General features: G+C 39.7%; 1 protein-coding gene across 1 annotated transcript in view; it reads left to right on the top strand.

Moving 5' to 3' along the window:
- Positions 1–25538, top strand: part of NIPAL2 (NIPA like domain containing 2) — a 110807-nt gene that overhangs the window by 51442 nt on the left and 33827 nt on the right. The window contains exons 4-5 of the mRNA XM_003256040.3: positions 6382–6441; positions 20438–20559. Coding sequence (XP_003256088.2) covers positions 6382–6441; positions 20438–20559 — 182 coding nt within the window. The remainder of the gene's footprint in view (positions 1–6381; positions 6442–20437; positions 20560–25538) is intronic.

Here is a 25538-nt window from a genome sequence, read left to right as displayed (position 1 = left end):
GGCAGGAGAATCGCTTGAACTTGGGAAACGGAAGTTGCAGTGAGCCGAGATCGCCAGTGCACTCCAGCCTGGGCGACAGAGCCAGGCTCAGTTAAAAAAAAAAAAAAAATCGGTCAGGTGCAGTGGCTTTTGCCTGTAATAGCACTTTGGAAGGCCAAAGTAGGAGAATCAATTGAGCTCAGACGTTTGAGACCAGCCTGGGCAACATAGTGAGACTCTGTCTCTACAAAAAAAATTAAAAACTAGCCAGGCGTGTTAGTACACGGTATTGCCTATAGTCCCAGCTCCTTGGGAGGCTGAGGTGGGAGAATCATGTGAGCTCAGGAGGTTGAGGCTGCAGCGAGGCATGGTTGCGCCACTGCACTCCAGCCTGGGCAACAGAAGGAGACCCTGTCTCAAAAAAAAGAACTTTTAAAATCTACTCTTTTAGGAATTTTGAAATATGTGTCACTGTTAACTTGGTCACCATGCTGTGCAATAGATCACTAAAACTTATTCCTCGTGTCTAAATGAAATTTGATAAATTGGTATATTATCAATGGTACATTACCTTTTGCCTTTTATACCATGGTATACCAATGGTGTATTACCTTTCACCTTCTATTTTTTTTAATGCATTATGGCCATTGTGGTCTAGTGCCTGACTCTGGAATCACTGTGTGACATTGTGTAATAAACTCTCCAAGCCTCAGCTTTTTTATCTGTAAAATGAGTATAACAATGCCAACTATCTCACTGAGACGCTGGGAGGATAGAAAGAGTTAATTATTCCGTGTCAAACCCTTAATAAGTAGAATATTCAGCCACCATTATTGTGTATATATTTTCCTGTCATAATCATTGTATAAATATAATTTTCTACCTCTTTTAACATAATAGCATAGAATTTTCAATGTCACTATGTAATTTTCCATAATAATTTCTATTAGCTGCATAATATTCTACTGATTATTGCTGAACGTTTAGATTATTCCAGTTTTCCACTATGAAAAATAATTTTGCAATTGACACCTTTAGGCTTGAGATTCTCCATTTTTTGGAATACTTCCTTAGGACAGATTCACAGATGCAGAATTACTAGATCAAAGAATTTGAATAGTTTGATGCTGTTGATAGATATTGTAAAATCACTCATCAGAAAGTTTCTATCAATTTACAATGACTCTAGCAATGTGAGGGAGTACTGACTTGACTTCTTCCTTGTCAATACTCAGCCTTAAAATTGTGTGTGGAAAAGAGCACCTGGCTCTAAATTATCTTTATTACTGATGATTTGGACTTTCCCCTATGTGTTTGTCTACTCTCATTTGTGAATTACTTGTGTTCCTGCCCATTCATTTATCCACTGGGGTTGTGTTTCTTTGCCTACTGGTGGGTACACCTGTTCACACATATCATCACTAAGCAAAGAAAAGATACTGTGTCAAATCTTGGTGTTTTCAGTTATACCTGCACACACAGACCATGGTCATCTTGGAAAACAGAGGACCTGTCTCTTTACCCTCAAATACTCAAAGCCACCTGGGAAAACACAAAGAGCACAGTTTGATCCATGCACTCTTATTTCTAATAACTGACTGTTTATAAAATGTTCAAGCAAGGAGAATAATTAGAAAGGACAAAGCACAAATGCTTCCTTTCGCTGGTTGAGGAAATAAAACCGAGGCTAGCACGTTCACATGTGCTGTATTCCATAGCTGGTTCTGGACAGAGCAACACTCAAACCCAGGTGTTCTACACCCCAGTCCAGCACCTGGCCACCTAGGCAGTGTTGTGGAACTTCAGTTCTTCAACAAGACCTTCTTCTTTTCACCTGGAGTGATACTCTGAGTAACAAAACAGTACGGAAGTCTTTTTGGCTAATTCCTGTCCATATTCCACTTCCCAGCATTCTCATGAATCAGCCTCAGCCTTTCCAACTGAGCATTTCCTTAAGGATAATGAAGTAAGAATGAGTTGAAGACAACTCAGCTCATATTAGACCCCCTTTTGCAAATTTTATATATCGGCCCCAAGATAAGATGATTCTTGGGCAACTGCAATAGCACCATCCGCCATCAATTGCTGATAAACTTGTGGGGAAAGGGTGTCACATTTTATAAACATTTCCCACCTGCCAAGAATAACAGTTCACTGACTATGGGCAGTGAGTTTTGGCTGGGAAAATAGCTTGTCTGAATCAGGGACATTTTATTAACCTGCTAGGACTATTGTGTGTTTAGAAGAGCCCGCATCTTCCTCCTGGTTTTTCTTACGTCAATTTTCCCCCCGAAAAGGTACTTTTTAATAAAGCACCAAGATCAGTGAGCACTCTCTGTAGACCCGTGTCTTCTGAAGGCCAGAGGGAAAAGCATTCATGAGTCTCTGCCCAAACATGTCTCAAACCAAAAATTCACACACAATTGATTGCTTAAGTAAATATACAGTCATAACTATAGTTTAACCATAACTAGTACAAATCTGTTTAATTTACAGCTATGTTGTTTTAATGCTTTTTAAATGATTAATCTTGAAATGCTCTATTTTTGAATATTAAATTTTACTATAGGAATAAAAGTATAATAGATTTCCCGCTTCTCTAGGTGTTCATTAGGCAATGGTTACTGTGATAGCAACTACTAGACAGTGTTGGGCTTGACAGACCTCTGATTACAAACATATATGCGAGTACTTCAGTTTATGTTTTTCTCATTTGAAAAATTTACTACTCCACTCAAAAGTCATGTTATTAGCTGTTGCTCAATACTGCCTTTTTGCTCAGCACAGCTCTCATTTTAGCATATTTTGCAAGATAAATGAGTTGAAAGTAAATGTATCTTAATAGAATGTTCTTTTTTTATTGCCTTTTTTACTAGATAAATAAAACTAAAAAATCTTCTTGTTCTATTACCTAAAAATTTTGTAGAAAATCTCATGTTCTCTTAAAACAGAAAAAAAAATGTTATTGGCTGAATGTGGAAGTACATTAGACTTCTATTATCTTTCAGAAAGGAAGAGTAGCATATTTATGTTTCATAAAATTCTGACAATTGTTTTATAGCAATTGATATAATTTGATACAAGAGGTGTATTTCCAGTTTTTTGTTACCAATCATGTCCTTTTTGCTTTTAGCAATGAAATTATTTCCCATATAACATTTTCCCCTCTTCCTTCTGAAAGTAAATGTATTTATGAAACTGTGGCTTGGCAACAAGAAAAGTAAAATGATGTGTTTTCTTACTTCAAGGGAGCCAGTGGGGTATAGTGTACTAGAAAGAGCTCCGGACTGAGAGCAAGGAAATATGAGTGCCAGTTCCAGCTCTGCTGTAATGTAAATGTGTTTTAAATGGATGGATCAGTGAATAGACAAACAAATTCTTTGGACCTCAGTTTCCCAATTATCAAGTTTAGAACCTGGAGTAGATTATGTCTATGTCTCCTACTACCTTAAAATCTCCTCATTCCATGTAAGCAATGTTTCCCTTCTTACTATAATCCTTTGTAGTGAAATGGTCATCTCAAGGATTGTTATAATGGAACACATTTGGTATGTGTTAATGTAGCGACACTTCACCTATTTTTTATTGCTAATCGATCTCCTACTTAGAAACATCCCTTACTTAATTACACAGGAAGTCTGTGATTGGAGGGTGGGGTAGGGGTTTAGGTTTTTAATACCTTTTCTCATGCTCTACCATGTGAAATTAGTTTCCCTGGATTATTTTGGTCCAAATCTGAAATAGAAAATTTGCATACATTTTTATACCTATCCCAAATTCATTTCTTACTTTAATGAGCCATGTAGTCATCCATTAGTTTATCTACAGAAAATCTTGCTTTAATGTTTTAAAACCACAATACTCAAACTCATGCTTGATGAGCATTTCCCATGCCTGGTTTACTCTGTGTGAAACTTCCATTCCTATAAGTAACCTGCCCAGGAAAAGTTTTGAAGGACAAAGATCAACCAGAATGAGAAAAAGCTGAGTTGAGAAAAAGAAAACAAAAAAACAGAAACAAATAGCATCCCATCTTATCCTGCATGAGGGTTTCTGGTGTGTACTTATTTTGTTTTCAATAAATTGCCAGAATATCAGATATAGTCACATTTAAATTTAACCCCAGCATCTGTTTAATGGATTATTATACCAACATTAAATATGTCTATGAAGAATTCTTGACGACATGGCAAATTGTAATGTGTTAACTGAGGAAACTGAGAAAGGAAATTTGATATTAAAGTTTGATCTCAACTGAAGAGAAATAAAAACACCAATATATTAACTGCAATTTTCTTTACAGGATGATATTATTTTATGATAATTTTTCTTCTCTGTACTTTTACTTTTAAAAAACAACCAGCAAATAGTTTTTGTTAAAAATTTACAGCATATATTATGTTGCGTGTCTTTTTGTATTATTGCAATTTTGGGTTTTCCCACGCCTATACTCATAGAGAAATGGCCCCATAAGAGGAACAACTCGGAGAGGTTCAGTTTAACCCTGGCACCTGAGGCGACAGTAGCAGGCCATGGCTTGACTGTGAGGGAGACAGTCCAGTAGTGTCACTAATGGGAAAGAGAACAACTGCAAGGCTGAGATCCCACACTCTTTCATTTCATTCAATGAGCATTTATTGAACACCTTTTATGTGCTAGACACAGCTACTCACTGGAGATCTCAGAAGAATAAGAAGACATATCTCAGATTAAAAGGAACTGATAGTCTTTCAGGGGAAGACGGGCAAATAAGTCTTAGGTGTAGTGAAAAAGCTATACACAAGGGTAATCAGAGCATAAGGGTGGTGTGATCAGCTCGGCCCAGGGGAATCCAGAGGTGACCCTTGAGTCTAGAGCTGGTCACAAGGACGGGGCAGAGCTGGACATGTAAAAGCCATTAAGCATGAAACTGGATGGTGGATTCTGGGAATTATAATTACTTCAGTAAGGGTGGGCTACAGATTATCAAATAAAGACAAATGTGGTGACCAAAGCATCAGAAGCAAAATCATAGCTCTTTGAGTGTTCTGCTTGGTAGTGTGGCCTTTGTCGTCTAGACCAGCCGCTTAGGGGTTTGAAAGCAGTGGATTTACATTAGATTTGCATTTTAGAGCGATTACTTTGGTGGTGGTATGGGAAAAGGGGAAAAGGGGGAAATGGGAGGTCAGAGGGAAGCTAAAGGTCTAAGCCAGAGGAGAAGCTGCCCTGAGCTTGGGATAGGGCTGGTGATCACAGGAATGAAGAGTCAGGAACAGACCTAACATAGAGTGAAATAAGGCTGGTTGCGGTGGATTACGCCTGTAATCCCAATACTTTGGGAGGTCGAGGCAGGAGGATCACTTGGGCCCAGGAGTTTGACACCAGCCTGGGCAACATAGTGAGACCCCATTTCCACAAAAAAAATTTTTTGAATTAGCTGGGCGTGGTGGCATGAGCCTGTGGTCCCAACTACTCGAGAGGATCGCTTGAGCCTAGGAATCCAATGTCGCAGTGAGTTATGATCTTGCCACTGCACTCCAGCCTGGGCAACAGCGCAAAACCCTGTCTCAAAAAAAAGAAAAAAACAGAGTGGACTATAGACTTAGACCCAGTGACCTGTTGGATGTGGATCATCAAATAGAAGAGAAATAGGAGGAGTCCTGGGGTTCTGGTGTTAATAAGTAGATACAGGAATTGTCGGAACAGGAATTATGCGAGGAGATGCTGGGAAATCATGAGTTTCAGTTTAGCACGTATTTAAAGTTCTTCCTGTCCTTCTTTTTTTTTTTTTTTTTTTTTGAGACAGGATCTCCTTCTGTCACTGAGGCTGCAGTGCAGTGGTGCCATCATGGCTCACTGCAGCCTCAACCACCCAGGCTCAAGAAATCTGCCCACCTCAACCTCCCCAGTAGCTAGGACTACAGGCCCACGCCACCACGCCCCACTAATTTTTTGTATTTTAAGTAGAAATGGGGTGTTTCACTATGTTGCCCAGGCTTATCTTGAACTCCTGGACTCAAGTGATCCTCCCAAAGAGCTGAGGCTTACAGGCGTGAGCCCCTGCACCCTGCCCCATCCTCCTTTCTTTCCTTCCTATCTCTTCCTGTCTTTCTACCCCTTCCTGCTCTTTCTGCCTTTCTTCTTTCTTTCCATTCATTTGTTCTGTCATTTAGTAAACTTTTATTAAGCCTTCATTATACACAAGACACTGTCTCAGCCACATCCATTGTAAACCACACCAATTTCCACATATCCTCAGCCACAGGGGGAAGAAAGGCCTTTTTATAGCCACAACTGCTGAATGTCTCTGATCAGGACATAGCTCATCAGGCATAAGACACAACTGCTTAACGTCTTTCAAATGGCATTGCGTAATAGACACTTTTATATTGGAACTACCACTAATGGCCATTTTCTTTGTAGGTAGTGCCATTATTTCTGTTACATTTCTGAAAGACAATTTGAGAGCCTCAGACTTACTAGGTAAGTATTATTTAATTCATGTAATTGTAGCATTGCTTGATCAGGAAATAAATAATACAATCCATAAAAAATATGTGTGATAAAAACTGGAAACAAATTACTGAAATGGGTGTAAGTCTCATTTAGAGTCAAGCATGATTCTGTCTTGGAGCTGCCATCTCTTCTCGCATAAAATACTTCCATTTCAATTGTGACTACTGCTAAACATGATCAATTTTTGCTATAGCAAATTATTAATTAATAATTATAATGAATTATTATAAAATAATGTATAATGGATTATTATAATATTAATCAATTGAAGTGATTGTGTTATTATAATGCATTGAATTATAATTTCATAACATTTTATTATTATAATAACCCATTAAAATACAAATACTTTAGGCACTTTAAATAAAACAATGCCTCCCCTCTTCCAGGGAGATCATATTTGAGCTCTAAATGTGACACTAGTGTTGGTATGTTGAGCATTTGTATATTTTATAATGGGTTATTAGAATATTAATGTTATAAAATTTTATGAACACAATAAAATTCAATGAAAACATCTGTGTTACCTAATAGAATATTACACTCCAAAGGATATATTTGTTACATTGTTACACGAAAGTATTGCATAAAAATGAAAACCACAAAAAATTTGATGCACCAACTAACCAAAATTTATATTTGGCTTTTCCCAAAAGTAGCACAGAACATTGTTCTTAAATATTTTATTTGGAAATACAGTTATTAATGGAAAATGACAGTAGCCTTCCTGGCTGTAAGAAACATTTCTGATGTAGGGCAAAGCCATCATTTATGTATTGTATTTTCCAGCTGTTGTTGGACATATTATTGGTGAGAAGAATTATAGAGACTCATATTTTCTTCCGTGACAAAATCCTGTTTGAATTGCTGCTGACATATGATAATGAATACAAATACTTTAGGCACTTTAAATAAAACAGTGCCTACCCTCTTCCAGGGAGATCATATTTTTTTTAAATTTTGAGCTCTAAATGTGACACCAGTGTTGGTATGTTGAGCATTTGTTTTCCCTGATCACGTTTCCCTTGAGCATAATGTCTTGAAAATGTTTTCTCTTTTTCTTTTCTTCCTTGGTTTGATTCTGCTAGCAGTGTTTTTAGTCAACATTGTCAAATTTTTCATGGTTAAATGTTTTTCTAAATGCATTCATATGTGGATTCTATCTCTTCCAACATATTATTTTTCTATACCCTTTTTTATATATTGTGGTTTGTAGAATCATTTGGGGAAGTTGTATGGGCTCAGAAATAAGAATGGCCAATGCCTAATGCAGTGGCTGATGCCTATAATCCCAGCACTTTGGGAGGCCAAGGCAGATGGATTGCTTGAGTCCAGGAGTTCGAGATCAGCTTGGGCAACATGGCAAAACCCTGTCTCTACTAAAAATTAAAAAAAAAAAAAATAGCCGGGTGTGGTGGCATGCACTTGCAGTCCCAGCTACTTGGGAGGCTGAGGCAGGAGGATCACCTGAGCCTGGGAGGACGAGGCTGCAGTGAACCAAGATTGCAGCACTGCACTCCAGCCTGGGCAACCAGAGTGAGACTCTATCTCAAAAAGAAAAAAAAAAATGACCAATACCTGAGTTTTATAAACTAAAAATTAGGTCCTAGATATATTATTTTTCTCATTTATCAAGTGGCTTAAGGGAACTTTAAATCCTTTTATCTAATATCTGTCAACTTTTATAGTTAATGGTTGAATAATGATCAAATTAATCTAAGGTATTTAATGAGAGAATGCAGATATAAAGGGGGATTTGCTAACTAATCTTGAATATTAGTGATAAATGATAATTAAGACAGAATCCCCATCCTCAAATAATTTATAATCCATGATAAAATATATTCATAAATAAGGTTTTTTTTAAGTAGAAAAGAATATGTGCCATAATGTCATGAGTCTTTAGTTTAGAAGTGTTTCTGAATCAGCATTGCTGACATTTGGGGCCAGAGCATTCTTCATTGTAGGGGCTGCCCTGTGCACTGTAGGGTCATTAAAATCCCTCCTGACCTTTACCCACTAGATCTCTCTAACATCCTCCCACTCAGTTATGACAACCAAAAATGTCTCCAAACATTCCAAAATGTCCCCTAGGGGACAAAATTACTCAGGTTTAGCTCTGTTCTTCTCTAGCTGAGAAGATCAGAGAGAATTTTTTACAGCAGAGATAACATTTGAATTGGTTCTGACAGCCGGGCAGGACAGGCATAGGCTACATCCGATAATTTGGAGGAGGACATACAGAGGGAATAACATGAGAAATGTTAACAAAGATACGAAAAGGTAAAGTAAGTTTCTATTTCATACCGCACCTTAACTTCTGCCTGTAAGGCTTAGGAAAAAATAAATGCAAGTTGTAACTATGGAAAGGAAGAAATAAAAATATCAATATGTACAGTTTATTTTATTATATACTTAGAGAATGCATGATCAACCAAACATTACCAGAAGCAATAAACCAGCTCTCAACATTAAAGGATCTAAATTAAACTGACTCTCATAACTTGAGATCTGGGTTCAACTGTGGCTATCAACTGTACGGGCAACTTAGTATTACTTAACTTCTCTAAGCCTCACTTTTCTGGCAAATACGTAAGATAGTTTTGAAGATCAAATTAAACCATTCATGTATAAGTACTTTGAAAAATGCAAAGCTTTGTCAATATAGTTGTCGTAATTTCTATTACCACCTTCATTGCTGAGAGATTCCTAAGAGGTAATATTAAAAATGTAATATAAGGAAGGGGAACACACACACACACACACACACACACACACACACACACACATCAAGAAAACAAACAAAATAAAACCTTTAATTAATTATTTGGGATTCTTTGCTAATTCCTCACCTTTTTTTTTCTTTTGAGACGGAGTCTCGCTCTGTTGCCCAGGCTGGCATATAGCAGCATGATCTCAGCTTACACTGCAACCTCCACCTCCTAGGTTCAAGCAATTCTCCTGCCTCAGCCTCCCAAGTAGCTGGGATTACAGGCATGCACCACCATGCCTGGCTAAATTTTGAATTTTTAGTAGAGACAGGGTTTCACCATGTTGTCCAGGCTTGTCTCTAACTCCTGACCTCATGATCCACACACCTCTGCCTCCCAAAGTGCTGGGATTGCAGGCGTGAGCTATCATGCCTGGCCTAATTCCTCATCTTTTAAAAGCAGCTAAAATTTATTAAACATTTACTCTTGCCAAATACTATGTTAAGTGTTTTGCATGGATTATCTCATTTGAATGTAAGAACAATCCATTTACAGAAGCAAAATCTGATACTTAGCGACGTTAAGTAACCTGCCCAAGGTCATATAACTAGTACATGATGGACCAGTATCCTAACAATGGCAGTCTGGTATAGCTATAGTATAAAGTTAGGGTGAGTCTTTAGTATCAGAAAGCTATTATGTAACCTTATATAACCTTTCTCTTCTTTCTTTTTTAAGACCACACTAGAGGAACCGTATGTAACCTTTGCAAAGTTATATAAATAAGCTTTTTAAGCCTCAATTTTCTAATCTTTAAAATAAAGATAACATTACATACCTCACAGGATTAAATGAGTTCATATATGTAAAACTCCAACAACAGGGCCTATCACATAATGTGTTCAATAATATTAGCTATAATTGTCATTATTACTACTACCACCATCACCCACCACTGTACTCTACTAATTAATCAGAGTTAAAAATGTCCTAGATTAGGACATTTTTGCAAACTTTAGTAATCCAGGTAACCTTTCCCACAACTCTGATTGGGTGCTCTGTTTTGTTTTTTCCTACCTAACTTAATGCTTTTGGAGTAGGGCTATGTAACCCATAAGTCACATTTATTTCATACCATAGTTAAACATGACCAATTTTTGCCTTTAATCTAGTGTCACAGGAATGAAAAAAGGATTTAGTCACCTATTCTATACACTTGCCTCCAACAAGCAATATCCTAAGATTATCATTATCCGAGATGTAGTAACCCACTTCATACTTAGGGAAGTCCAAAGAAGGACTTTTCCCCAACCCCTCTCAGAAATGTGTCAAGTCACATGTATTTTCTTTGAGCCTTTGTTGCCGTTGCCTTGAGAAAATGTAGATTTTTCTGTTAAAAGCAAAAAAAATATTTTTAAAAAAGCATCTTTTTCTTTATAGGGACTAAAACCAAATAGGTAAAAGAGTAGTTAGTGGTGTTTTTTAAAGATTAACATATGAACATGCTAAAAATTAAATTATCAAAATGTGTAAAGGAAAATCATTTATTTTTCCCTGTTTCAAGCAAATGAAAGTTTGTTTTTCATGATGGAACAAATGAAGATTTGGGGACCATGTGGAAACAAGCTGAACTAATTTATTGCCAAATGTTACTCTGTGACTATGAAGCTTTTCACCACTAGTCTCAAGAAATGACCTCACAAAGCTATGTCTGAAAGCAATCGCCAAGTATTATTAAGTCAATGACAGGTTTTGGACTGTGCTCTGATTCTTAGTGGATTAATTATTTTAATGATTATTTTTCCTTTAAAAAAAAGCACCAGATTTCTCTCCCCTTCAATCAGCTGAAACCGACAGGATTTTCTTCTCTCTTCTCCCTTACACTTCAAAAGCACCAAATCATCTGTGAGATCCTAGTTGATTTAAGACCAGATAGAGTCATCATGGAAATAAAAATGACAGTCAACTCATCAGCACTTTCCAGAACAGTAATTTGATTACTTCAAGTCACCTAGAAAGGGTTTCCCTAAGTAGAATATCAGGAGATTAATAGTAAGAGGAGGGCCATTTCCTTCCTTCCATTTCCCACACCAGAAATCAGCTTGATTTGGAGCCAATATCTAGAATACTAAACTAGCTAAATGACCCATCGTCTCTGGTTGAGAAGACAGATTGACTGTTTTGGTTGCAGAGCTGCCTCAAGAATGGGAGCCTTTCTGATGGAAGGTCCGGGACTACTTGAATTCACCACATCATTGAGATTTTCAATCGAGGGCTCCTTCAAGGTTTAGCTACGATAAGCCTGAGGAATCCAGAGAGATTGTACTTATGGGAGGGTATTCCCAAATGGTTTGATGCTAAGGAGTCCAATTTATTCTTTGACTCCTGTTATCCCACAAAAGCAATAACTGGACTCTCACTGACCAGGAGACATACTGCAGGGACCAAAGGGATTAGACTGCAATCTTGTTGCAGTCAGGTTAGCTGAATAAGAAAAACTCTTAAGGCTCCTAAAAGTCAGGTCAGACCAGATTCCAGAAGTCAGCAAATGGGCAGTTAATATTAAGTAGCATCCAGCTGGAAAGTGGACGAAATTCAAGATTTCAGGTTTTAGTTCAGGGAAAGAGGAGTTTGGGAACCAGCATATCTGTTGTGGAGGAACTGTGCAAGTACATCTTAGATTCGAAGACTCCACCGGCTAGAGGTGCCAGTGAACAGAAGCTTCAGAAGGAGCCTGATTCTGGGGTGTTTTCCTCCAACCACATTCTTGGTGCACAGGTATCTAGAGAAGACTTTTGTAACAGAACACTAGTAGCCTCCTGAAACAAAGGCATGTTCACAGCTGGATCCGGTTAAATGTCAAATATTCCCCAAAATATAAAATATTCCCCCAAAACACTACTTCAGTGCAATATAAATGGTCAAATATGTTTAGAAAATATGACAACCATATCCTCCTCTGGGAGATTTACAGTGAATGCTAATACGTTAGGATCTGAGAGGTTTTCCTATAAAAGAATGATTTAAGTTTGTTTAATTCACCTCTTCTCAAATACATTTGCCTTGGGACCTTTTTTGGTGGAGCATCTGTCTTATGAAACTGGTTCCAGGGAACACCAGTTTGAGAGTGCTCTTCTAAAGGAAACTTAAGGCCAGAAAAATAACCTGAGACCAGTCAAGGACCCCAGGGTCCTCTGCCAGGAACAATCAATTCCTTTAATCCCCAATGAGGATGCTGCATATGGCCTCAGGTTGTGCTCTGTACAGCTCCTAGGGGTGCCACTCATATAGACCTCAATGTAAATGACAGCCCTGAGCTGTCTCTTCAGTGGCCTTAATTCTTAATGCAAATAAGAGGCGGTGGAGTATAATAGTTAAGAAAATAGACTACCTAGGTTCCAATCCCAACTCTCCTCTTCTTAGCTGGAAAATCCCAAGCAAAATAATTATTTCTTCTGTAGCTCAATTTCCTCATTTGTCAAATGTAGATGGTAACAGTTTAAGAGTATACATTATATAGTATTCATATTATATGTCATATACTATACAACTTATGTATAGTATAAGTTGTAACAGTGTAATAACACAAAGGTAAATCATTTTCACAGATTTGTTGTAAGGATTAAATTAGTTATGTATAAAGCATTTAGAACTGTGCTTACAAGTATTAGTTATTACTATTATAGTTATCATTATATCATATTTTAGCATGATGCTGATTATACCGTAACTCTCATGTCAGCCATACATGTGTATGAACTCAATAATTTTAAGAACACCTAAAAAAAATTATTACTGGCCGGGCATAGTGGCTTACACATGTAATTCCAGCACTTTAGGAGGCCAAGGTGAGAGGATTACTTGAGACTAGGAGTTCGAGACCAGCCTGGGCAACATGGCCAGACCCTATCTCTACAAAAATAAATATTAAAAAATTAGCCAGTCATGGTGGCACATGCCTGTAGTTCCAGCTACTCGGGAGGCCAAGATGAAAGGATCACTTGAGCCCAGGAATTCGAGGCTGCAGTGAGCTATGATTACATCACTGTACTCCAGCGTGGGTAACAGAGTGAGACTGAGTCTCTATTTAAAACAAAAAGATTACGTTCCGTTGGCATATGCTCTCCCAGTATAACTAGTGTATCTATTATAAAAGGCAAGGATTTGCTTGTTTACCTGTTTTGCACAAATATCAAGTTTATAGGGAGAGGTTTTATTTAATATTTGTGTATGTTATCAAGCTAAATCTAAGATTCCCACCAGACCATTATAGACTTCTAAGTGACTTGAGTTGTATTTGATGAGAAAAATGTATTTGCTGCAGATTTGGGCATGAGGGCAGAGGATGGCGTCCCATGCCTGTATTGTGGGTAGCATCTAGCATCTAGACATTGGCTCTTACCTGCAGCTTACCCACAGCTATCTGGCTGCTGTTTTATGTCCTCTCCAATATCCAGATCTTAGGACTCTATACACTAGTTTCCTGAGGCTAGCTGTGGGTAGCAAACATAGGACTGCTACTTTTTCCTTCTTCTTTGTTATGTCTGTTAGTTATGCCATGTCCTTCTTTCTGTTTTCTTTGAAAACCAACAGCGAGAAGTCTTTGCTAGGCATTGAGAAAACACCAGCCAATTCCTTCTGCTCATTCCTTCCGTTCTCAAATTGGGTTATCTCCTTAGAGACAGCCCCAGTGATGGTCCCTGATCATCCCAAGGCTATAATATTAGAGACACAATTTTGGACTAATTTTTAAGCTTAACTCAGATGGCCATTGGCTCATGGCAGGCAGTCAGCATCCTGAGATGGATCTATCCAGGGTCTGCTGTCACATCAGGCCTCTCAGTGGGCTTTGAAGCATATTCAGGTCCCTAGACTGGCCTCTTGCAGAGCCAAATTCCTGGGATTTTGCAAGTATGATGACTTAATTTGTACCTAGAGATAAGGAAACTGAGTCACAATGGAGTAAATAACTGGCCTAAGCTCTTCCAGGTAGCAAGTAGCAGTGAAATGTGAATTTTGTAGGGGCAGTTTCATCTCGGATTAGGCTTCTGGGACCCAAGTCTTGACCTAAAATGCAACATTTCCGCGGGTGAGGAACATGTTGGTGATACCCTGCTTCCTTTTGGATCTTACATGTCCAGACAAAGGAAGTGGAGCAAGATGGCTGAATAGAAGCCTCTATCAATCGTCCTCCCTAAAGGAACCAAATTTTACAAGTATCTACACACGAAAAAAGCACCTTTATAAGAACCAAAACTCAGGTGAGCAATCACAGTACCTGGTGTTAACTTCTTATTGCTGAAAGAGGCACTGAAGAGGGTAGGAAGGACGGTCTTGAATCACCAACACCACGTCTCCCACATCCTCCAGCAGTGGCCAAGTGGCACAGAGAATCCACGCACTTAGGGAAGAAGAACACAGTGATTACTTTGCACTGGAACTCAATGCTGCCAACACTGGGTAGAGCTCAGCTGATGGCCACAGAGGGAGTATTTAGACCAGCTCTATCCAGAGAGGAATCAACCACCCCAGAGGTGTGAACTTGAGTTTTGGCAAGCCTTGCCACCGTGGACTAAAAGGCTCTGGGGTCCTAAATAAACTTGAAAGGCTGTCTAGGCCACAAGAACTGCAACTCCTAGGCAAGTCCTGGTGCTGTGCTAGGATTAGAACCAGTGGACTTGAGGGGCATGTGATCCAGTGAGACACCAGCTGGGCAGCCAAGGGAGTGCAGGCGCCACTCCTCCCCCAGCCCCAGGCAGCACAGCTCACAGCTCTGGGAGAGCCTCCTTTCTTCCACTTGAGGAGAGGAGAGAGAATAAAGAGGACTTTGTCTTGCAACTCGGATACCAGCTCAGTCACAGTAGGATAGGGCATCAGGCAGAGTCCTGAGGCCCCCATTCCAGGCCCTAGCTCCTGGATGACATTTCTTGACACACCCTGTGCCAGAAAGGAAGCCACTGCCTTGAAGGGAGGACCTAGTCCTGGCAGGATTCATCACCTCCTGACTAAAGAGTATTTGGGCCCTGAATAATCAGCAGTGGTAGCCAGACAGTACTTACCATGAGCCTTGGTAGACTTGGTAGACTTACCATGAGCCTTGGAGGCTCAGAGATGTATTAGCTTCAGGTGTGGCCCAGCATATTCACAGCTGTGGTGGCTATGGGGAGGAACTCCTTCTGCTTAAGAAAAGGAGATGAATGAATAAAAAGGATATTGTCTTGCAGCTTAGGTACCAGCTTGGCCACAGGAGGGTAGAGCACCAAGCAGGCTCTTGGGGTCACTGATTCCAGGTCTTGGCTCTTGGATGGCATTTCTAGACCTACCTTGAACCACAGGAGAGCCCACTTCCCTGAAGGGTAGTGGCAGGCCTGGCAGCATTCACCATCAGCTGACTGAAGAGCCTTTGGGCCTTATGTGACTATTGGCAGTACCCTGGCAGTACCTGAGGGTGGTGGACAGAGGAAGCACTCCTCTGCCTGGGGAAAGGGGAGGGACAAATAGAAAGGACTTTGTCTTGTGGTTTTGGTGTCAGCCTAGCTGCAGTAGAATAGAACACCAGGTAAATTTCTAAGGTTTCTGACTCCAGGCCTGGCTCCTTGACACCATCTCTGGACCCACCCAGGGCCTAGGGGAACTTGTCACCCTGAAAGGAAGGAAACAAGCCTGGCTGCCTTTGCCACCTGCTGATTGTAGAGCCCTAGGGCCTTGAGTGAACATAGGCAGTAGCCAGGCAGTGGATACAGCAGGCCTTGAGTAAGACCCAATGCTGTGCTGGCTTCAGGTCTGACCTAATGCAGTCCCAGTGGGAGTGGCCACAGGGGTGCTTGTGTCATTCCACCCCTCGCCCACAACTCCAGGAAATTCAGGACAGAGAGAGAGAGAGAGAGAGAAAGAGACTATTTGGGAGAAACTAGGAGAAGAGAACAAGAGTCTCTGCCTGTTAATCCAGATAATTCATCCAGATCTTATCCAAGACCACCAATATAGTACCTCTACAAATCTGCAAGAACTACAGCATTACTAGGCTTGGAATGCCCCTTAATGTAGAGATGGCCACAGTGACCAAAAACCTAGATCACAACACCCAAGTTCCCTAAAATACCCAGAAAGCCTTCCAAAGAAGGATGGGTACAAACAAGCCCTGACTGCAAAGACTACAATAAATATCTAACTCCTCAATGCCCAGACACTAACAAACATTCACAAGCATCAAGACCATCCAGGAAAACATGACCTCACCAAACGAACTAAATAAGGCACCAGGAGCCAATCCTGGAGAGGCAAGGTTATGTAACCTTTCAGACAGAGAATTCAAATACCTGTTTTGAGGAAACTCGAATAAATTCAAGATAACCCAGAGAAGGAATTCAGAATACTGTCAGATAAATTTAACAAATAAATTGAAATAATTCAAAAGAATCAAGCAGAAATTCTGGAGTTGAAAAATGCAACTGACATACCAAAGAATGCATCAGAGTCTCTTAACAGCAGAAATGATCAAGCAGAAGAAAGAATTAGTGAGCTTGAAAACAGGCTATTTGAAAATACAATCAGAGGAGACAAAAAAAGAATAAAAAGGAATGGAACACACTTACAAGATCTAGGAAATAGCTCAAAGGAACAAATCTAAGAGTTATTGGCCTTAAAGAGGAGGTAGAGGGAGAGATAGGATTAGAAAGTTTATACAAAGGGATAATAACAGAGAACTTCTCAAACCTAGAGAAAGACATCAATATTCATGTACAAGAAGGTTATAGAACACTGAGCAGATTTAACCCAAAGAAGACTACCCCAAGGCATTTAATCATCACACTCCCAAAGGTCAAGGATAAAGAAAGAATCCTAAAAGCAGCAAGAGAAAAGAAACAAATAACATACAAAAGAGCTCTGAGGCCGGGCACAGTGGCTCACGCTTGTAATCCCAGCACTTTGGGAGGCCGAGGCGGGCGGATCACGAGGTCAGGAGATCGAGACCATGGTGAAACCCCGTCTCTACTAAAAATACAAAAAAAAAATTAGCCGGGCGTGGTGGCGGGCGCCTGTAGTCCCAGCTACTTGGAGAGGCTGAGGCAGGAGAATGGCGGGAACCCGGGAGGCGGAGCTTGCAGTGAGCCGAGATTGCACCACTGCACTCCAGCCTGGGCGACAGAGCGAGACTCCGTCTCAAAAAAAAAAAAAAAAAAAAAGAGCTCTGATACATCTGGCAGCAGACTTTTCAGAGGATCTTACATGTCCAGATTACTCCTTTTGACAAATGGGCCAGCAGAAGGTAAACAAACAAGTTTCCTGAGTCAGAAATCTGTGTCTTTCAAAAGAAGGAATATATGTAGCTTTACTGAAATAAAAATGGCAGGAATTGACATCTCATACCACTTTTAGAAAAAGGTGGAATATAAATTTAAAAGGAATTTATTTAAGGAAGTGCAAATGACTAACACTTTTAAACACATGAAAAATGTGCATACAACTCATAAAGGGGACAGTAAATCACATAAATATAAATGACACTAAATAAACAAGCATACAACTGGTGGCAGCTATCCAGAACTGCCTTCGTAATTATTGCAGATAGCTGAAATAAAAATTATTAAGAAGAAAGAATGTGTGACCTGCTGAACTGCCATAAAGTTACTTAGCAGATGCACAGTGATGTGAGACCCAAATGAAATAATATATATGAAAGGGACTTAGAAAGTATAATTGCAGCCGGGCACGGTGGCTCATTCCTGTAATCCCAGAACTTTGGGAAGCTGAGGCGGGCAGATCACCTGAGGTCAAGAGTTTGAGACCACCCTGGCCACCATGGTGAAACCCCATCACTGCTAAAAATACAAAAATTAGCTGGGCCTGGTGGCACGTGCTTGTAGTCCCAGCTACTCAGGAGGCTAAGACAGGAGAATCACTTGAACCCAGGAGATGGAGGTTGCAGTAAGCTGAGGTCGCACCACTGCACTCCAGCCTGGGCGACAGAGCAAGACTCTGTTTAAAAAAAAAAAAAAAGGAAGAAGGAAAGAAAAAAGAAAGAAAGAAAGAAAGAAAGAAAGAAAGAGAAAGAAAGAGAAAGAAAGAAAGAGAAAGAAAGAAAAAAGGAAGGAAGGAAGACTGCAACAGCATCAGCCATTTTATATTTTTAAAAAGTTTTGAAATGCAGTGAAATATACCCCATAAATATATACACCTCCTACGTACCCACAAAAATTACAAAATTTAGAAAGAAATGCAACGAAGATATACATTGATAGGGACAGTCATGGAAGACAAATGCAGACGTGGATGTGAAGCAGGGAGGGATATGTCAGGATGTGAAACAAGGACAGTATTGGAAAGTTGTTCAGTAAACAATACTACCTCCATGAGGTAGAATACCAGTAGACTTAAAAAGAATGAAGCCACCCTGCATTTACTGATGTGAAATGTCCTCCAAAATGTTCTAAGCAGAAAAAAAAAGCAAGATACAAAAAAGTTTGTATAATATGCAATTATTTATGTAAAAAAAACTCCTGCACACTTATACACATATGCATAAAACATCTCTGAAAAGAAAACCCCAGGAACTAGTGGTGGTAGTTAACTTTGAGGAGGAAAACTAGTGAACCACCAGGGTGCATGAAATTTAACTTTTCACCAGTCACCCTTGTGTATTGTTGGAATTTTGCCATATACATGTGTTGCCTACTCAAAACTAAATTTAAATACAAGAAAGTTAATAGAACTAGAGACTATTAGAAGAGATAAAGGAGTGTCTGACAGAGAAGCTTGATATAACTAGAAATTTGGATTTCACAAAAGAAACAGAAGTATCTGAGACATCTTAAAGTAATATGCTACTTTACCATACCAAGTTTAGAAAACAGTTTTTTTGAATCTCTTCCTCCTAGGGACCTACTTTTGAACAATTATGTAATTTTTTTTCCAAAGAAAAGACATGACTGACCGATAATTTTCTCCCAAGTTCTTATATATGGTTTTATTATTTGCTTTTATTTTAGTGTTTAATAATGTATATTGTTTTTTGTTTTTAAAGTTCTTATTAGAAATAGCTTTAAAGATTGCATATAATCTGTCTTCACAAAGTATTACAGAATAAATTGTTACATTATAGGAAACTTCCTTGTAGCTCTACAATACCCTGAATTGCTGTTGTCTAGCTTTTGCGAAAAACCAAATGCTATTTGTTTCCAGGAACTAGAGTTCAAAACCTAAGTCATTTGCAGAAGAGGAACAGGAAATTGGTGCCTTCAAATTGTGAGACTTTGTAGATGAACCAAATTGTTTCAGGTTGGAGTCTATGTTGGTTATAAATTATATCCACAATAGCATTGACCTCAGAGATGAAGCAAGTTGAATTATGTTTTCAACTGTGCTATCTAAAATATGCTACTTATACCAGGGGTGTTTTTTCAGACTGCTAATTATATATACATAAGCAGTTTTCAACATTATTTGGAAGGGCGAGTCCTCCCTTCACCCCTTCTTCGGTGGCCTCACCCCCTAACCCCCCTACACACATTCCCTTCTGTCATTGTAAGTAATGCTAAACCGATGGCAGTAACACACTCCTTACATAGGTTTATGACGTGCTTTCTATTTTATTTTTATTTTACTAAGCTAACCTTGGAATTCTATATTCTAGATTGGATTAATTAAACTCCTACAGCAAAGCCAGCATTCACCTTTGTTATTGCTGCTAAAAGGACTCCAATAAATGGCAGTGATTAAAGGTGCTCATTACCAGAGTTTCAAACTGTTAAATCACCTGAGGGTGCTTCAAGGGATGAGGCCCCAGGGATGAGTGAGTGTAGAGCAGATCATCGTGTGATAGGTTTCCCTGTCCTCTGGACTGTGCCATCTAGATCTAGACAGATCTAGATGTGTCTAGATCCATCATGCACTTATTGACCCATGAGGAAACAGTCAGCTTAGGAGGTGTTTTCACGCCTTCATAGCACATATTCTGATCTTCCCGATCATTGGGGAAAGCTTCCCTGAAGATGCCGGGATTCATCCAGAACAATAGAGAAAAACTGGAAGTTATGTCCTGCCCCATCCATCCCCCGGCTCTATTCCCCTGTAAAGGGAATGCCTTCAGGTGAATGTGGATGCTATCCAAGGATGATTTGAGGAAACGGAGTATAATAGGGAGGGGAGATTGGCACTTTTACAAGGAATGCGCAGTCTCTAGGCAATGTCTGCGTCAACAAAAAGCTTTAGATTGGTTTCACTTTGGTTTTTCTTTTCAATTTTATTTAAAGGTATGACACTGGCATTTGCAGGAACGTATTTACTGGTGAACTTTGCTCCAAATATAACTCAGGCAATCTCAGCAAGAACAGTACAGTATTACCTTGTCGGATGGCAGTTCCTGATCTATGTGGTAAGAATTCTAAATATTTTACTATCCCCGAAGCTATATTATCCAGACCACTGGTACATGCAGATATTAGAGAACATAATCTTTTCCTTACCAGCACTAATATCTTATTAAAATCTAAATGTATTTGACCAATACCAAAGTATTTGAAATACTAAGTCAGCAATAGAAGCACCCTTAGTTGCCCAGTTATCCTTTCCTGGAACAATTTCCACATCGATTAATCCCGCAAGTTCCAGAGCAACAAGTTTTAGGACAACTCAGAGTAAAAAAAAACGTTCCCTTCCAAGTTGAAGGGACAATACTTGAGGACACATTTTGCTTTACTGAACTTTATTCAAAATAGGGGTTCTCTTCAAAAAAGTCCTTGTTTTTTATGGCTGCATAGTATTCCATGGTGTATATGTGTCACATTTTCTTTATCCAGTCTATCATTGATGGACATTTGGGTTGGTTCCAAGTCTTCGCTATTGTGAACAGTGCCGCAATAAACATATGTGTGCATGTGTCTTCATAGTAGAATGGTTTATAATCCATTGGGTATATACCCAGTAATGGGATTGTTGGGTCAAATGGTATTTCTAGTTCTAGATCCTTGAGGAATCGCCACACTGTCTTCCACAATGGTTGAACTAATTTACACTCCCACCAACAGTGTTTCTGTTTCTCCACATCCTCGCCAGCATCTGTTGTTTCCTGACTTTTTAATGATCACCATTCTAACTGGCTTGAGATGGTATCTCATTGTGGTTTTGATTTGCATTTCTCTAATGACCAGTGATGATAAACATGAGGGATAGCATTAGGAGAAATACCTAATGTAGGTGACAGGTTGATGGGTACAGTAAATCACCATGGCACATGGATACTTATGTAACAAAACCGTACATTCTGCACGTTTCCCAGAACTTAAAGTATAATAATTAAAAAAAAACAACTTGATAGATGTAGACAAACTGCCCTCCAAAATTTCCATATTCATTTATATTCCTGTTAGTACTCTCAACCAATACAAAATATTTAAACTTGTATATTTTTCTCTTTTATTATATTTTAAATTTTATATCTTTAATTTTTCCAGTGAAAAGGATTAAAGTCATTTATTTAAAATAAAAAAATAGTCCTTGTTGAGATCAATGCCACAGACTGTCTGAGAGGAGTACACAACAGTACTACAATGCCAAGAGATGTGTAAAAGAATGAAATGAGGCTGGGCACGCTGGCTCACGCCCGTAATCCCAGCTCTTTGGGAGGCCAAGGCGGGCAGATCACTTGAGGTCAGGAGTTTGAAACCAGCCTGGCCAACATGGGGAAACCCCATCTCTACTAAACATAAAAAAATTAGCCAGGAGTGGTAGTACGCACCTGTAAACCCAGCTACTCAGGAGGCTGAGGCAGGAGAATCGCTTGGACCTGGGAGGTAGAGGCAACAGTGAGCCAAGATCGTGCCATTGCACTCCAGCCTGGGCGACAAGAGCAAAACTCTGTCCAAAAAAAAAAAAAAAAAAAAAATGAATGAAATGACCTGATAGAGAAATATGAAGGCGTTAACTGGGTTATCTCATTTGATGCAGTGGCTGTATCTGTAGGTATAAAGAGAATATGATTGAAAGGGCTGATATGCAACTTGTCACAGAAGTTAGTATAGATTGGGGAATAATAATAATATTCTAGGAAGGGATGTAATAAGAAGAAAGCTGGGATAGTCTAGCTGAGCATTTAATCAAGAACTGGTTTGGTAAAATAGTTGTGAAATCAATAAAAAGAATTAGGCTGGGCATGGTGGTGTACGTCTGTAACCCAACACTTCGGGAAGCCAAGGTGGGAGAATCACTTGAGCTCAGGAGTTTGAGAACAGTCTGTCAACATGACAAGACCTCAACTCTACAAATAATTTTAAAAATTGGCCAGGCATGGTAGTATGCACCTGCAGTCCCAGCTACTTGGGAGGTTGAGATGAGAGGATCTTGAGCCCAGGAGGTCAAGGTTGCAGTGAGCCATGATTGCAGCTCTGCACTCCAGCCTGGGTGACAGAGTGAGACCCTGTCTCAAGACAAAAAAAAAAAAAAAAAAAAAGAATCAAAGCACACAGAATTATACATTTTTAGAATTAGAAGTGACCTCGAAAGCTAACTGGTCTAGCCTTCTGCCATTAAAATAGGTAAAATAGTATGATCCTACTTTATCTGCCTAGTATTGAAAAGTGTGACATTGGCATTTACAGGGACATGTCTAGTGAGGAAATTTTGCTCCAAGTACAGGACTGAAGCAGTTCCTAGTGTACATGACAAGAATTCTGTATATCTGACCATTTCTGATATGTATTCTGACCACTAGAACACAAATATTTACAGATCTTTTCACTTTCATTTCCTCTGTTTCCTTTTCTACTCCTTTCTCTTGCCCTACAAAGATACTTGGCTTTCTCTATTTAAAAAAAAAATTCCCATATACTACACACCCTTTTAATAAACTGTCCAATATCCCTCCTGCCATTTATACCAAGAATGTCTTCAAATAGTCTACTCTTGCTGGCCCTGTCCACTTCCTCAGCTCCCACTAACTCTTCACGCATTCCAATCTGTGGATAGGCCTGTGGGTCAAAGGAGGTAGGGGACTTTGCTAGCAGAGGGAACAGCAAACAGATACAAAAGCACTGCGTTATGTGGCTGGAGGGGGCTCACCAGTCAGGTTTGTTTATTAGGAGGAGCTTGTACCAGTGTTGATGATGAACAGCAGGGGAGGCAGCCTTGTTAAGAGGCTGCTGACACAGTCCAAGCAAGAGATGATGGAAGCCTGAATTAATGCAATGGGAATGGGAATGTAGAAAAGGAACAAGTTCTAGAGGCTTTACATTCCCAACAGAAAGGGGGCTAGGAGTGACAAATGAGGGTTTAGGAGAAGTCTAGAGAAGTAAATTCCTCTCCATGAATTGCCAAAGGAATTGCTTTTTTGGGTCCTGATTCTTCTCAAACCTTATGCAGCATTTACTCCCTGGCCCACCATCTTCTGGAACCTCTCTCCTCCTTGCTTCCTCCAAATGTTTTCCCTGTTTCTCTTCTTCCTCTCTGACTAATCCATGTCAGGCTCTTGAGCACTTCCTCTTCCTCTGCCTCGCTTCTATTGATGCTGCACACTCTTCCAAGGTCTTCTAAAAGAATCCCATTGCCCACCCACCAGCATCCTTTTGAAAGACTTCCTAATCCAGACCTACCTCTCCTTCCCAGGCCCCTCCTGAGCTCCAGATCTACAGTCTCATCTGTCCACTTATTACTCATCCCTGGATGTCCCATAGTCTCCTTAAATGTAACATATCAAAAACCAAACTATCTTCTCCCCCAAACTCTCTCTTCTCTTCCATGTCAGCCTCCCATACTGGAAACCTAAACTACACATGACTTCTTCTTCACCCTCATTCCTCACTCCTACCCCTGATCCTGTTGGAAATGTAAAGTCTCTTGAACTTGACCCCTTTTTCACATTCCCATTCCAGTTGCATTAATTCAGGCTTCCACCATCTCTTGCTTGGACTGTGTCAGCAGCCTCTTAACAAGGCTGCCTCCCCTGCTGTTCATCATCAACACTGGTACAAGCTCCTCCTAATAAACAAACCTGACCAGTGAGCCCCCTCCAGCCACATAACACAGTGCTGTTGTAACTGTCTGCCTCCCCTACCTCCTTTGACCCACAGCCCCATCTCCTTATGACCCCTCATGGGCATGGCTCAGATTGGACCTCTTTTTCTATTTACCTGCCTGTCTTATTCTAGAAGACCCTGCACTTGTTCAGGATATGAACTTGTATTGGTTGATAAATGAATCTATCAGGCCATCAGTCATAGTGCCCTGCCTATTTAAATCCCTGATCCTCATATGTTATGGCCCTGAAATCCATTTTCATAGGCCTTATTTCTACCCTAGTGTTGTCACTTCCTAGCTCTTCCCCTCACCCCTGCCCTCCTTCAGCCTTTAAGATTGGGCTTCCCAACTCAGATCGCCTGTCTCGGGTCTGTCGTACTTTGTGCCAACCCCTCTGCCCCATTTATCTTCCTACTTCTATGCCACACTCAGTTCTTTAATTATCACAGCTTTCATCAGTCCATGATAAGCACTAGAAGGAGTTCTAATCTCTGTGATTTACTTCTGTTTTTTATACTTTACAGAAAATTTTATGATAGTCCAGACTCGAAGCCTTACCAACAAATTATTACTCTTTGCCTGCAGGCAAAATAAATTCTTCATCTAGTTAAGAAAAGGGTCACATAGGCTGAAACCAGAAAATTTATGGCATGAGTTAAATCCTTTGTATATTAAAGATGCATCAAGACTTATTTCCTGGAATAAACAGCATTGTTTTTTTGTTTTTATTTTTTATTTTTTATTATTATACTTTAGGTTTTAGGGTACATGTGCACAATGTGCAGGTTTGTTACATATGTATCCATGTGCCATGTTGTTTTGCTGCACCCATTAACTCATCATTTAGCATTAGGTATATCTCCTAATGCTGTCCCTCCTCCCTCCCCCCACCCCACAACAGTCCCCAGAGTGTGATGTTCCCCATCCTGTGTCCATGAGTTCTCATTGTTCAATTCCCACCTATGAGTGAGAACATGCGGTGTTTGATTTTTTTGTCCTTGCAATAGTTTACTGAGAATGATGTTTTCCAGTTTCATCCATGTCCCTACAAAGGACATGAACTCATCATTTTTTATGGCTGCATAGTATTCCATGGTGTATATGTGCCACATTTTCTTAATCCAGTCTATCATTGTTGGACATTTGAGTTGGTTCCAACTCTTTGCTATTGTGAATAGTGCCGCAATAAACATACGTGTGCATGTGTCTTTATAGCAGCATGATTTATAGTCCTTTGGGTATATACCCAGTAATGGGATGGCTGGGTCAAATGGTATTTCTAGTTCTAGATCCCTGAGGAATGGCCACACTGACTTCCACAATGGTTGAACTAGTTTACAGTCC

The sequence above is a fragment of the Nomascus leucogenys genome, chromosome 16 (genome assembly GCF_006542625.1).
Source record: "Nomascus leucogenys isolate Asia chromosome 16, Asia_NLE_v1, whole genome shotgun sequence".
Lineage (NCBI taxonomy): Eukaryota > Metazoa > Chordata > Mammalia > Primates > Hylobatidae > Nomascus > Nomascus leucogenys.
This window is presented reverse-complemented; position numbering and strand designations above follow the sequence as displayed.